Raw genomic sequence first — 15,616 nt, 5'->3', positions numbered from 1 at the left:
CCCAGGTGCATGTCTTTGGAGGTGGGATTTTTATTTATTCCAATTCTAAATTGACTGATAATTTTACATTTTCTTTTTTTTAAGGATTAATTTTTAAAAGTACGTTATTAGGCTACCCTCATATGTATTTGCTGCATGTATAGAACACACGTCAGCAACCAAAAGGAGGTTTTGTAACTTGTAAAGGTTTTATTATAATTATTATACCAAATAATACATTGCAAAAACTGGATTGAATCGAGAATTGATCCTGAATCGAATTGTCACCCAAAGAATCTGAATTGGATCGAATCGTGAAGATCCCAAAGATTTCCACCTTTACTTCCTACCGAACCCAGTATGGACTTTTCCAACTTTGGTCGCTTATCAATGCCTCCTTCATTATTGTTGTTACATTTTTGTCAAAGATAGCAAAAGATAAGCAAATCATAAAAAATTACCATGTCTTTCCTTCCCAATGCAAAAAATTTGTCTGACATTGAGGTGTGCCTGATGCTGCCGGTCAATGCTGAAAAAATTGTCTGACATTCACTGCACATTCCACTTTTCTTTATGCTATCATTGTGACTAACCATAGTAACTCGGATAGCCACGTTAAAGGAAAAAAGTTTCTTAAAAAATGTCACGCTCCACTAGGGCTGGGGGTATACCGGTATTACGAGTTATACCGGTATATTTCAGAATGAGTTATGTATTTGAAACAATACCACCAGACCGATATATCTTCCCCACTCGAAACACTCCAAAGTGCTTCAAGTCTAACATTTTTGCGTCAGATTCAGGCCACATCAGTAGGTAGTCCAAATCCTATTTGAATCTGATATTTTCAAATGTGACTTCGGTCTAAATGGCAACGCGACCTGAATGCGACCCATGTGTGACCTGTGTATTACTTTTTCGTCAGCTTTGGGCAGGCTATGTCAGCTAAAGTGGATACTTCGTCACAACATCCGGTTTTGGTGAGCAAAGTGGGGTTTTTATGACAACCAAATTTTTGGTGCATCACTAGTCATCTATCCATTTTGTACCGCTTGTCCCTTCTGGGGTGGAGGGGGTGCTGGAGCCTATCTCAGCTGCATTTGGGCGGAAGGCGGAGTACACCCTGGACAAGTCGCCACCTCATCACAGAGCCAACACCAATAGACAACATTCACATGTACACACTAGGGCCAATTTTAGTGTTGCCAATCAACCTATCCCCAGGTGCATGTGTTTGGAAGCGGGAGTATGCAAACTCCACAGAGAAAGATCCCGAGCCCGGGATTGAACTCAGGACTACTCGGGACCTTCGTATTGTGAGGCACATGCACTAACCTCTGTGTCACCGTGCTGCCCCATCACTAGTCAGTAATGCACAAATAATAGGCTATTGGTAACATATGAATGTGTATTTTGATTCCGAAGAAATAGTAATTGTTGAAAGACCGGAATTTGCACTCTGGTGTATATACATTGCGTAAGTTGTTTGTTTAGCGCTGCCAGGGTCCTGTTGAGGGTGCGAAAGTAGGAGCAAATCACCCCCATCTGCACCCTTCAGTGGTTTTTGATTGATTGATTTAAACTTTTATTAGTAGATTGCACAGTTCAGTACATATTCCGTACAATTGACCAATAAATGGTAACAACCGAATAAGTTTTTCAATTTGTTTAAGTCAGGGTCCACGTTAATTAATTTTTGGTGGCTCCCCATCACCACCCTCATTGAGTACAAGGTCCTCCTACACACCCCCCACTGATGCACTTACCTCCCGGATCTCCACACACCTAAGCCAGAACCCGGTCAGGCCAACAGCACCGTCTGGACGCACCCAGCACACGGCTCAAGACGATGAGGGACATGGCTTTTGAAACTGCTGCTCCCCATCCTGACCACCTCTGGGCCCCACAGATGGAAGATTGTTTTAAAAAAGGACTCAAAACCTACCTTTTTTAGAAAAACATATAGCTAATTTTTCATATAATTTTTACTGTCTTGTTTTAATGTTTTTACAATGTACTACTCTGTAGCACTTCGAGATATGTTTCACAAATGTAAAGTACAATACAAATCTATGTTTATTATTTACGCAAGTCAGTTGAAAAATATGGCTAACGTAGATCTACGCTGGTGTCAGTGTTTCCGCTACCTTCCATCCATAAACTGATTGTTGTATATCCATTCATATATTATATTACTTTAATTTATTTTCACGTAAAAAAAACATGTAATTTTTAAGGCGTGGTGACTTCTATTTTATTTTGTAGTTGTAGTATTAGAAATTGCTTAGTTAATTTATGGAATCCGGTCAACTTATTTTTTTATCAAACTGCACATGCAAGTGACATCGATCCCACATTGGGACCACATTGGGGTCTATGCAAGTTTACACTGTAGTCTGACTAAGATCACTTTTTACTTGCAGTATAAATAGTGAGCTGTAAAAAATTCAATAAAATCTGATTTGATCCACACTGGCCTGCAGTGTAAACGTAGTCAAAAGCTTTATCATCGGCTTAATTTATATCTTATATCATCTATATCATACAAAACTATAATACTATGTCTTTTTTTTTTTTTGAAATACATACTGAAGAACCATTTTATTCTGAAATGAAAGCCAATTCCACAGATTTTCAGTGTCTGTCTCAATGCTCACTCCCGTGTGTTTGTGGGGCGAGCTTGGTTGTTGTGGGAAGGTACTAAATTACCCACAATCTGATCGGTTAAACCACTTGGAATGATTAACAGGTCAAAAGCATGTATTGCTGCCAATTCCTGAAAATCTGATTCACCTTTTCTGTCACCTGCAGTTGGTTCCCTTTGGTGGACAAGAACGGAAAAGCAGATAAATTGCGTGGCGACGTGCTGCTGGGCATCAGCTTTTTCAGGAGCAACATGTCAGCGAGTATGGTGGACCTTTCTGCGCAGGAAAAACATCACTCTCGCCTCTCCAAGCTGGGCGCCAAATTACGTTTGAAGAAACAGAAAGGCCTCACCGACAGCAGCTCGGATATTATGCCCCCAGTGAACCAGGTCTTGACGGATAGTGAAGGAGAGCTTGATTCCGTCTCACTTCAGTTCAATCAAACTCCAGAAGAGAAAAGTAAATCTAAAGTCAAGAAATTCTTCTCACTAAACTCCAACTTGAAGCGAAAAACCCTCCAGTCACCTGCTCCATTTGGAACTCAAATTGAGAAGAACTCTTCTCGTAGTAGCAGCCGCTCATCTGGCATCAATGTAGAAACCCCTGAAGGTAGGTTTTTCTTTTCTCTGTAGAAGTTGTGTGCCTTAATGACTCACATTTTAATGTTGCCTTTCCACTCAACAGTACTGCATTCACTCAGCTTAGCTCAGTTCTACTCACATTAGAGGAGCTTTCACAATTAAGATAGGACAACTCCAAAATCGTGCTCATCAAAATAACATTGCTTGGAACTAGGGGTGTAACGATACGTGTATTTGGATTGAACCGTTTCGGTATGGGGGTTTCGATTCGGTACGGGGGTGTACCGAACGAGTTTCTAAGCTAAAGTCTTAACAATCTGCTTTGCTTCTTCTGCCTCTGTCTCAGCACCCATCATTGTCCCACCCACAGAACCATCTGATATGTTTCATATGTAGCGGTAACAGCCAATCAGCAGTGCCTATTCAGAGCGCATGTAGTAAATGCTTCAACGTCGAGCAGATAGTTGTTTAGCAGGTGAGCATAAGGCAGCGTACTCTCCCCAAATGATAAACACCTCCCAGTCAACTACTACTAACATCACTATGAGCCCGTTGACCTTCTCAGCTCGCTCGCAATTCTGGCTTGAGGTGAAGGCAAATTAGCTTTTAGCGTAACGTTAGCTCATTTTGCGTTGTGTGCGTGTCTTACGTACAGAAAAACTTTGAATGGCAGGGTCCCAACATATAACATTTACATAATAAAAATCAACTACAGGCTTCCCAAATGCTGTGATAAATTAAGCATAATAAGTTGACTTGAAACTGTTTAATGTTGCACTTTTTATATGGAGAAGAAAAGTTGTAATTTTATTTAATCCGAGCAACAATTTGAGGCAGTTTAAGTTGATTAACGTGGGGAGAATTATTATAGTGTTCCCAATGTTAAAAGGATGCCATTGTTTACAAATTTGGAAAATAAATAACCAAAAAAGTTTACATTTTGTTGTTTTCTTACTGTACCGAAAATGAACCGAACCATGACCTCTAAACCGAGGTACGTACCGGACCAAAATTTTTGTGTACCGTTACACCCCGTCTTGGAATAAAACAAACAATTAGCAATGCAGGTAAATGAAGGCCTATATTTACTCGTCACCATATGGCAAAGGACACCACTGTATTTTCCCAAATAGTGTCCCTCTCTTTTACAGATTCCCCATTTTTATTTGCCTGGTGCATCATCTTCTTAAAAAACTTCCTGCAAAAGTGGAAACCTTCTAGAGGGACTTTTGCTGAGCCCAGCTGAATGCTGTTGCTAATAAAAACAGCAGTACCTACTGAGACACATTTATTCATGAGTTCCTTGCAAAATATGAAATGTTCTTGCGTTAAGTAAAGATGGCGCCTGTTTTGGTTTAGTGGGGTTGTAAAGAAATTGTCAACTCACCATACACAATAGGATATAGGGCTTACGCTATGAGATACTCAAAATTGGTTATGAAAAAAACAAAAACATTACCTAATACGGATCTGTTAAGCGTATTTTTGTTTTGAAAAACAATTTGAGCGCACAAATTAGACACTGTGGTAGTGTTTTGCTTCTTAAATAATGTAAGAAATCAATTTGACCACCTCACTAGTTTTATTGTATTATTTTGTCTTAAACCATAAAGCTGTTCAATAATTATTTTGTGTGCAATATTTCCTCTTAACTTGACGGAATAAAATACATGTATTTAACATACTTCTGTCCAGAGGTAGGTAGTAACGCGCTACATTTACTCCGTTACATCTACTTGAGTAACTTTTGGGATAAATTGTACTTCTAAGAGTAGTTTTTATGCGAGATACTTTTACTTTTACTTGAGTATATTCATAGTGAAGAAACGCTACTTTTACTCCGCTCCATTTATCTACAATCAGCTCGTTACTCGCTACTTTTATCGATCTGTTAATGCACGCTTTGTTTGTTTTGATTTTGTCAGACACGCATTCAAAGTAGGATCTACGCAAGCCTGCATTTCACCAATCAAATGCAGTCACTGGTGACGTTGGACCAATCAAACAAAACCAGGCGGTCACGTGACCGTCACGCGTCGAAGCTGACCTAAAAAACTTGAAAAACTTATTGGGGTGTTACCATTTAGTGGTCAATTGCGGAATATGTACTGTACTGTGCAATCTACTAATAAAAGTTTCAATCAATCAATCAAAAGTGTAAAGAAAAAAAAACACTTTTTATTTCAACCGTACTTCCCGTCAAAAGCCTAAAGACTGATCGCACAGTTCCTGTCTTCACAATAAAAGTGCCGCTCCATCGCGTCTGCGCTAACAAAATAAGAGTCTCTGAAAGCCAGAGCAAACAAGCTAGCAAGATACAGAGTTTGCCGCCAATGTATTTCTTGTAAAGTGTATAAAAACGAGTATGGAAGCTGGACAAATAAGATGCCAAAAACCAACGACTTTCATGTGGTATTAGACAGAAAAGAGGAACTTTTTTTCTCCTCCATTTGAAAAAGTGGACATTATCAGCACTATACTGTCTGATTCCAATCAATGCAAGTCATCAGAATCAGGTAATACCCCAACTTATATTCTTGTCTTCATGAAAGATAGGAATCTAAATGGTAAACATGCATGTATATTCATTAAAACACCTTTAACATGTCAACAAAAACAGCAAAATAAATGACTATAAATTATATATATATATATATATATATATATATATATATATATATATATATATATATATATGATATGTGTTTGTATGTATATATGAGGTAGATCACCTCGACTTGGTCATTTATTAAGTAATTGATTAATGTTGAAAAACCTTTTGGGGTGTTACCATTTAGTGGTCAATTGTACGGAATATGTACTGTACTGTGCAATCTACTAATAAAAGTTTCAATCAATCAGTCAATCGATGAATGCCTACTGAACCTATAGTGCTGTTAAGTTATTGTGGCTCAATTTGCCTTAATTTTTTTTATTTTAATGTATTATTATTTAATATATATTATTGTTTTAGTTGCTTAAGAGATATTCCTGGCTATGAATTTGCTCATTGCTATTTTTATGTTTTTGTGCATTATTTGTTGCCGTAATCATTAAACAAACAGGTTACTCATCAGTTACTCAGTACTTGAGTAGTTTTTTCACAACATACTTTTACTCAAGTAAATATTTGGTTGACTACTCACTTTTACTTGAGTAATAAATCTCTAAAGTAACAGTACTCTTACTTGAGTACAATTTCTGGCTACTCTACCCACCTCTGCTTCTGTCCTGCATAAAATACTTAAATTTAGTATAAAAAACGTAAATACCGGTAATTTAAATTGAGTGCGCAGCTTTATGATGGAGCAGATCTCTAATATTCATCATAACAAAAGCTGCTTTGACACAAACAAAGGATAGGTGAGCTATTTGTGTTTTATTTGAAATGGATGGATGGATGAACTGGCAATATTTTATTTGTACTTTATTTACAAACTGATCTTCACTCAGTGTGGTCATGCTAACATGTGGGAATTTGTCATTAAACAAAAGCAAAATGTAGAAATTTGAACAGGTATGAAATTACAAAGAGTTGAAGCAAAATATTTATTAAGCCTTTGCAGAGTAACAGGTATCTCACCAGACTCCTACAGTGTCACTGTCATTACGCTAGACACACAATCTTTATGTTAAACAACTGATACACAACTAGTGTTTTGACGACAATACATAAATATCATATGACAACGATAGTTGGCAGTTCTGAAAACGTAAGCGAGCATGTACCTGATGAATGTGATTGCCACACATACCTTCCTTGTCATACCAAACACAGCTCCAAACTACCCCATTGCTTCTTTTTTATAAAGAAAATATGCAGTGAAAAGTCTCATTTGGCGTCTGATTGCCAAAAGCTTGGCAGATAACTCAAGCAAGCAACCACCACGCTAAGGCACCATGGCAACCACACCAAAAAAGGTACTCAGAGATGCTCTGAAAAGTCAAACAGCAATAAGTTTGACAGTTGAGCAATCAATAACACATTAATTGATTTGCTTAGCCTGTGGCAAACTGTTGTGAAGCTGTTGATCAGTCAATGGATTTCCGAATCGACAGAACATCCACAAACCTCACGTTAAAGTGCAAAGGTGTAAGCTGCCACAGCAAGCAATTGTGCCCTTGTACAATCTTTATTTTATTTTTTTTACCTTATTTCGCCTCTTTATATCTTTAGTTGTTAAAGGTGCAGTGTACGTAAGTCTCATGTGCACTATTTATAACTTTAGTTGTTAGCGTTCCAGTGTACCTAACTCTCATCTGCGCTATTTATAACTTTGATGTCAGCATTCTAGTTTACTTAAGTCTCATGTGCTCACATGTTTGTTATGCCTTGAGTTTTTTGGGCAGTTTCTCTGTATCCCTCCATTTAAAAGTCCTGTTTATTTTGTTTTAAAATGTGAGCTTTACTCAACATGTATTGTAATACATTGTATGTTTACCTTTATATAGTATGGTGAAAAATGTTACACAAGCTAGATACGTTAGTGATCTTTTGCAGCAAGTACCTCTTACAGCAGCCACATTTACAGTCAAAGTATAAACAAGAATGACATGAGATTACAAATAAAAATATATTTCAAAGTTTAAAAAAAAAAGGAAAATATAGATAAAATACAAAAAAATAAGCAGTACAGGCCAAAGGTTTGGACACACCTTCTCATTCCTTGTGTTTTCTTTATTTCCATGACTATTTGCATTGTAGATTGTCACTGAAGGCATCAAAACTATGAATGAACACATATGGAGTTATGTATTTAACAAAATAGGGTGAAATAAGTGAAAACATGTTTTATATTCTAGTTTTTTCAAAATAGCCACCCTTTGCTCTGATTACTTTTTCGCACAACGTTGCATTCTCTCGATGAGCTTCAACAGGTAGTCACCTGAAATGGTTTTCACTTCACAGGTGTGCTTGAAGCTCATGGAGAGAATGCCAAGAGTGTGCAAAGCAGTAATCAGAGCAAAGGTTGGCTATTATGAAGAAACTAAAATATAAAACATGTTTTCAGTTTATTTAGTCAATCTGTGGTTGACTATATGAAGAGCCCCTACTGGAACCTACAATGAAAAACATCCACGCTGTCTTCTTATTCTAAAGGGAAACAGCAAGTAAACCGACCTGCAGCAGATTTCTGACTGTGGAATAATAATATAGGAAGGGCAACAAGCTAAGCTAACATTTAGGTGTTTATAAAATTGTCACTCATAGACAAATAGTGATTTGACATCAGCACATTTGGAACCTGGAACCTTAGTCATGATATTATCTTTTGTCCATAAAAAAAAAATAGGTGTCAACACATACTGCAATGTAAAATGGGCAATATGTAAATCCAATTATTATGTTTTACATTTCAGCAGTGACCTCATCTTTCCCCCTCTCTCTCCTCCCATAGCCAAGAAGAAATTCAAATTCCCGGGACACAAGCGCAGTGGTAGCTCTGACAGCAAGGTATCTCTGGGTGCATTGTCCCTGTTGAGCCGCTCCAAGCGCAGCAACAGTGATTTGAACGATACCAGTGTCAACGGCAACCAAAAGTATGAGGATGCCAAAAGTGGCTCTTCGCTCAGTCTGAACAGCTCTGGCCAAGGGTCTGCGGAGAATGTCCATCAACACACCATCGGTGCACCAGTGCTTTCCTTCAGGTCTGAGTCTCAAAATATCATGATGGAGAAACCGAGTCATCAAGAGGAAGAGGAAAGAAGGCAGATGGAAGCGAGGAGCATGGCAGAGGCTGTCAGATTGCAGGAGGAGGAGGAGGAGGAGAAACGCAGAGCCGAGGCACGGATTTTGCAGGAGAGGGAACTTAGACAAAACGAGGACTTTGAGAGGAACAGGCACTTCCTTGAGGATGAAGCAAGACTGGAGCAACTGAGGGAGGAAGAGGAAGAGCGCGCAAGACTGGAAGCAGCAGAAGATGAAGAGCGACTCGGACTTGAGGAGCAGACCCAAAGAGCAGAGGATCAGAAAAGACAGGAAGAAGCTTCCATGAGCGAAAGGCTGTCCTCTCTGTTTGGGATGCTCAGAAAAAAGGAGGACAGAAAGGAAGAGACACAGCAATATCCGAAGGAGGAGTTGACCACACAAGCTCCTCATGGTGATGATGGCTCCTTCGTGTCCAGCCACCAATTGGAGGACATTTCCCTCAGCTCCAGTCCTCAATTTAACAACAGTGAGCGTCTTTATGATGATCAAAAACCCAACGTCAACCCGCAGACCCCATCAGCCATGCTCTTCCTAAATCGTACTCCGAAAGTGTCCACAGTTAAACCAAGGTAGGCCTTCTCATGTTTTTGTTTGTGATGAAAAGTTATTACATTATTTATTGGTTACAATGTTTCCTCTTACTTCTCACTTTCATTGGCTAATCTAAAGAGCATCAATTTCAATTGGGTATCAGCTGATTTTTGTGAAAAAGTATGTGATAGGCCATTACCGATCACAAACTTTGATCTCCTCTGGCTGACGATGTATTTATTTTTAGTACTTCGCCTGACAAGTGGTTTGCAGCTAAATATGTAATTTGATACACAGTGTGGAGTTGCTACCCTAAGATAATAATAAACACCTACATTACCGCAAATAAACTGCATTCCTTAGTATCTTAAGTATTGTTATCAAGTAGGCATATCACTGGAGGACAAGGCTAAACATGTTACATACCAGGAGAAATTCAGGAGCAGGCATGAAAATAGCTAAGCTAGCCTAAAGTAGCTTTAAACAACACACAAAATAAGTACTAAATACATTTTTAAAAGTGTAGATGGAAGTACTTTAGCGCAGAAAATAGGGCTTGTCGGTATACCGGTGTTATGAGGTATACCAGTATATTTTAGAAAAAAAAATGTATGTGCAACAATACCGCCATACAGATATAATATCTTTTGATACTGCCTTTGATAATTACTCCTGCCTTTTACCTGCGTTTCATTGAAGTGTGTGTGTGTGTGTGTGTGTGTGTGTGTGTGTGTGTGTGTGTGTGTGTGTGTGCGTGTGTGCGTGCGTGCGTGTGTGCGTGTGTATGCGTGCGTGCGTATGCGTGTGCATGCGTGCGTGCGTATGCGTGTGCATGCGTGCGTGCGTGCGCACTTGGGGATGGGTTTATTGGCTACACTAAATTGGCCCTAGTCTGTGAATGTTGTCATTCTGTGCTGGCCCTGCGATGAGGTGGTGACTTGTCCAGAGTGTACGCTGCCTTTCGCCCGTGTGCAACTGAGATAGGTTTCAGCACTCCCTGCTCCTCCATAAGGGACAAGGGCTAGAAAAATAAATGGATGGGTGGATGGATGTGTATATCCCCACTCCACCAGCAAAGTATAGTTGACGTCAAAGACGTGCAGAAAGGCTCATTTAAACCCAAATTTCAGAAGAATTGTTTTAATGCGCTCAGAATAAACCACCTGTCTCGATCAGAATAACATTTTGATACAAACGTGTGTGATCAGGTTCGAATATTCTAAACGGCGTGTTTACATTAAGCATTGGTATTGGGGTTAGGATTTTATTCCAATTAATTGTGTCCATGGGCACATATCTATTGACTCTCTTACTGGTACTGTCCGTTTTGATTGCCAATAGTATTCCACCCAGTAGTTAACAAACCTGTTTGACCAGCCTGGTGTCCCTTATATGCGAAAAAGGGCGGGTTCGTTTTTGTGAACATGTTGTAGAACAGGTTGTGGACTGGGAAGGAGGTTGTAGTGGTTACAGTGTGACTTGCAATGTGGACATCTTGGGTGTGTGTTTTTTCCTTTTTACTTTCCTTACCTTCAATTTTTATTTTACATTTGGACCTTAATGAGATTTTGTTGGCTATGGATCATAATGGTAAGAAAACTGAACTGTTGTCAATGAAGTTGGAGTGTTTTGTTGGATGGTAGATAACAATCTGAATTGTGGATGTTGTCAGATTATTATTGTTTTTAAATATTTGTTAAAACTTAATTTGAGTTTAGATAATCCTCTAAATTACATTTTTGGATGGGGTTAAAGGATGCTAAAACTGTCTTGAATCCGAAGGGTTATTTCAAAATCTGCATATTGTTTGTGTAAAAGAAGTGCAGTGCAACATTTGACAAGAAAGCATTTCTAGGAGCTGTTGCTAATTTGGTGATGGGCTTTGTACACTGGTGGAAGTAATCCTGGGTTATATGACGGTCCAACTGATTTGTAGCCCTTTGTTTTCACTTCTTGGCAGATTGACTCATTCTCAGGACTCTGAATACTCTGACTCCCAACCCCCTATTAGTCCGGTGGACCAGCAGTGGTCTTCCTCAGCTGTGTTGTCTCATTCTCTGAGCTCTGGATACTCTGAGCCTAAACCCCTCGGCAGTCCAGTAGACCAGCAGTGGTCTTCCCCAGTCGCCTCAGAATTTACCCTCTCAAGTGTGCCATCCGACACCCCTGATACTTTTTCCAACCTTCATTCATCTTTGGCCCCTGTGAGATTTAGTGACAGCCCGCCTGGTTCCCCTTCTGACAGTATAGAAAAGGTGTCATCTGTACCATCTTTGCCCACAATGACTGATCAGATCCACAGACCCCCTTTACCACCATTGTATCCCATATACGAGACTTCGACTGGAGGAACCGAAATCCCAACTACAGAGCTAAACAGACACTCAGATAATTCAGCAGGGCAAAAGCTCTCTCTCCCACTTCCTGATTATGAAACCCTATTTCCTCAAAAGAGGCATGGGGTACAGGGACACACTCGATGGGATCATATCATTGCTCAGGTCAATCAAAGAAATATGGACTATCCACCAGAACTTATGGGTCCTGAGCTGAGTGTAGATGGGCCAGATAACTCGGAAGAATTTAGACCTTCAATTACTGAGGAGAGTCCTGCATTGGAGCATTTTCAGACCCATTACAAGGAAACCCGACATGTATCATCAAAAAAGGTTGCAGCCCCTCCTCCGCCTAATCCAACAATGCGCTCCAGTTCTTTTTCAGAACAGAACATCCAACAGACCGAGGAGTCTCTCTCAAAGCCCCTTCCCCAAGTACCACCCGTAATGCTAAACAGTGACTTATCTACAAGAAAGAGTCCTCCAGAGTTTCCTCTTGCTGGATCAAAAAAGGCTTTACTACCACCCCTACTCAGACCAACTAACCAAATGGGCTGGGATACAAGCACACCTGCTGACCAAACAAATGATTCAGTAACCACAGACCAAGAAGCTCCCACTGCTAGACCAAGGCAAAGGGTTAGCATGACACAGCCAACAGAACAACATTATTCCTCAGCCATGCCAGATTTGGCTGATACGCTGACAAGCATAGAAATCCTGCCACGTTTCAGTATGAGTGAACAACGGGAGAAGGTGACTATTTCTGAGTTTGACCCTCTTTCCAAGGACCCCTGGGCACCAGAAAAACCCAGCAGAAAATCAGATGACATTTATGCTGTACTATCAAAGAAAGAACAAAAACCTGAAAACCGTGGAGTGACGGCAGACGATCTTGATCAAATTTTCAGTGAAGGAAAACCAGATGATCGATTTTCAAGTGTTGATAGCTACGAGACAAGCACATATACAGACTACAGTAAAAGGGAGGAGGAGTCGAGACCAATCAGTCCAGTTTTCCAAAGAAGGAATTCACAAAAAAAAAAAAAAACATCTACTCCTTCAAGAAGTAACTCGCAGAGGTCCTTCAAGTCTTCAGATGAGGAACAACCCACCCTTAGTGAACCAGAACAAGAACTCCCTACAAGAGATGTTCTCATTGATTCCATCACACAAAGCCATCCAGCAGATGGACAAATCGATGGAGAGGATCCATTTGACAGTAACCCCTTTGCCGTGACGTCAGCTTTCCCTTCTTCAGAGCCTCTACCGGTTCTCATGGAGGAACCGTCATCAGAAATACAGGTGTTGTCTGCGAGAAAGACTCGAGGATCGTTGCCACCAGCTGATTTTATCAGTTCTCAAATTAGCAATGGAGGTGACCTTGCCTCCACTCTGCACAGGTGAGACTTGTCTGGCTCCTCTGAGTAAGCTTTTGTGGACTGTTTCCTCCAGATTCGCAATCTAATGTGACTGTGGTTGTTGTTTGCATAAGAAAAAAAGTGGTTGGGCTTCTTGGCTGGGATTTTCTTGCTGTCTTTGAACACAATTTAAAACTACAAACCTTTGCAAAGTGTTTCAAAGTGTAACACAGGCAGCCTTCCCTTTGAGAATTTAGTTAAGTTTACTCCCTGGAACACTGGATTTTCGAGAACATATTTTTTTAAGTTTCTGTTCACTCTCACTGTGGGAACTGTAAATCTCTTAATTTGTCCTTTCACAAAAGTAAAGTTAGCTCAGTCGTTTTGGGAAAAAAAGCAAACATCTGTCCACCAGGGGAGGTCCACCTTACACTTTTAAAACAATCGTTTAACTGGTTTTCAAGCACATTTACATGACAATTTATCAGAATTTAATACAAATGTTAAAAATAAGTGCGTGCATTTGTTCACAGGCCTCATCCAGTCAAGCCCATGCACTCGACAGAGAGTCAGGTTCCCATCAGGTCTTATGCCCTGAAAGACCTTCATTTTTCTAATGGCACGGCTGGTGAAGTTAAGGTATTGTCGACACATGGGCCTCCTCATGTTTTTACTCCATGGGTTTACCCAAGCCCTCTCTCTCTCTCTTCCTCTTGACACGTTTTGTATTGCACTCGACGCAGACGGCAGGCTTGGCAGACAGCGGCCCCTTCACTCAGCTGACCCACGAAGAGCTGATCACACTGGTGGTGAGGCAGCAGGCCGACCTGTCCAAGAAAGAATCTCAGATCAGCGAGCTGGAAGAATACATCGACAACCTGCTGGTGCGCGTCATTGAGGAAAAGCCAACCATCCTGCAGGCCTTGAAGGGTACCAAGCCAGTGTGAGGTAACGACTTAGGGAGGAAGGCTCCTGCAGTGATACTTGTCTTGTCCATGTGTACTAAATGACTGTCGTAACACATAATGCACTTTGTGGATCATATTTGTTCAGGAATGCTGTTAATGAGCTGAGGTTGTACGTCGTGATTCTTTCGTCAACAAGCAAGTACATGTGTGTGTTTTGAAGTATATTTGTTTGGACACAAAGATCTTAATTGATTGGGATGGGATTTATTCAATATAAACTTTATAGATACGGGTATCCGCACAGACTTCTTGATCGATTACCTAATCATTGAGGAGTTGGACATTTTTAAGGATCAGTTTAAAGTAAAGTCCTTTCCTGTTTCTGCATGACGGCAAGATGTATGCATGTAAATGTGTGTATGTTTGCATGAGTTTACTGGGAGCGACTAAAACAGAGATGATGAGCCAGCAGGTCCTGTCTAACCACTCAGTGATCGCTGACATCACAAACATTCTATCTGATTAAAGGAGCAGCCTTATTTTTCTTGTCACTTCCTGTTGGCGGAGTGATCACGTGGCCAAATACTTTTGTCTATGACACATAATGTATATAAAATACATCGGCACAATCATTCCAAATGTTATATATATTTTACAACATTGTACATATGGATTATATGAAAATAGTTCCCCAAAACATAATTTATAAACCTCATCAATTTGAGTCAAGATTACTGATTTTTCTTCTGCTGCAGATATTTTTTATTGTTTTTTTTGGTTTGTTTTTTAATAAATATTCAGCTGCTTTATCTTATTCAAAAATACTGTGCCTTTGTTCCCGATGTAGAAAACCAGCAATGCATGAAATCAAGCAACAACTCTTATTTGGTGAGGATTAGGCTGACCATGCACAGTCACGTTCAAGAACATGACGAAATAACGCCGAGTCCAATAACTCCTAGTATTGATAATAATAGCCAGTGTGACATTTACTTGCAGGAAGTCTGTGAAAAGCAAAGACTCACAGTTCTTTCTCGATAAGAAGCACATCCTTCTTTGCCTTCAAATCCATGAATGCCTCAATGGGAATTCTAGCAATATTTCTATTATGAATGTAGAGACATGTCTTCCAAAGCCTTCTGTGTCTTGATTTGCTGATTGAATCATTATTGGCTACCTCTCTGGTGTCATTGCTGCAGTCTCTACTTTGACAGAGGCGATGCTGAAGAAAATCCATGTGGTTTTATTGTAAATAAAGACACTAATATTACATCCAAATGCAAACAGTGATTTTATTTGAATGAAAGACACATTTTGTCCAGTTGCATGTACCACAATTGCATAAAAATAACACGGATGTATGCTCCATGGATGCAAGGAAGCTTCATTTACAAGGGGACAAGTCTTATCTCAAAGAGGAGATGATGCATCAGCCTGATGGCATACTTGATGAGATTTTATGCAAAGTTATTTATCTTTTTCTTGATGTTTTTTTTTTTTACTTATACCGCCTTGACTTACTGCTCACTTGTCAAGTACACAGGTTATGTATAACATATGTGTTA

General features: G+C 39.8%; 1 protein-coding gene across 2 annotated transcripts in view; it reads left to right on the top strand.

Moving 5' to 3' along the window:
- LOC133556896 (rab11 family-interacting protein 1-like) overlaps positions 1-15,329 on the top strand; it is a 31,209-nt gene extending 15,880 nt beyond the window's left edge. The window contains exons 2-7 of one of the 2 annotated variants that reach the window (XM_061907247.1): positions 2,791-3,233; positions 8,605-9,484; positions 11,407-13,185; positions 13,677-13,782; positions 13,887-14,091; positions 14,197-15,329. In XM_061907247.1, the coding sequence (XP_061763231.1) occupies positions 2,791-3,233; positions 8,605-9,484; positions 11,407-13,185; positions 13,677-13,782; positions 13,887-14,090 (3,412 nt within the window). In that variant the 3' untranslated portion in view covers position 14,091; positions 14,197-15,329. The remainder of the gene's footprint in view (positions 1-2,790; positions 3,234-8,604; positions 9,485-11,406; positions 13,186-13,676; positions 13,783-13,886; positions 14,092-14,196) is intronic. The other variant, XM_061907248.1, reaches the window with a different exon arrangement.
- Positions 15,330-15,616: the final 287 nt, after the last annotated feature.

This window comes from Nerophis ophidion, linkage group LG07 (genome assembly GCF_033978795.1).
Source record: "Nerophis ophidion isolate RoL-2023_Sa linkage group LG07, RoL_Noph_v1.0, whole genome shotgun sequence".
Lineage (NCBI taxonomy): Eukaryota > Metazoa > Chordata > Actinopteri > Syngnathiformes > Syngnathidae > Nerophis > Nerophis ophidion.
This window is presented reverse-complemented; position numbering and strand designations above follow the sequence as displayed.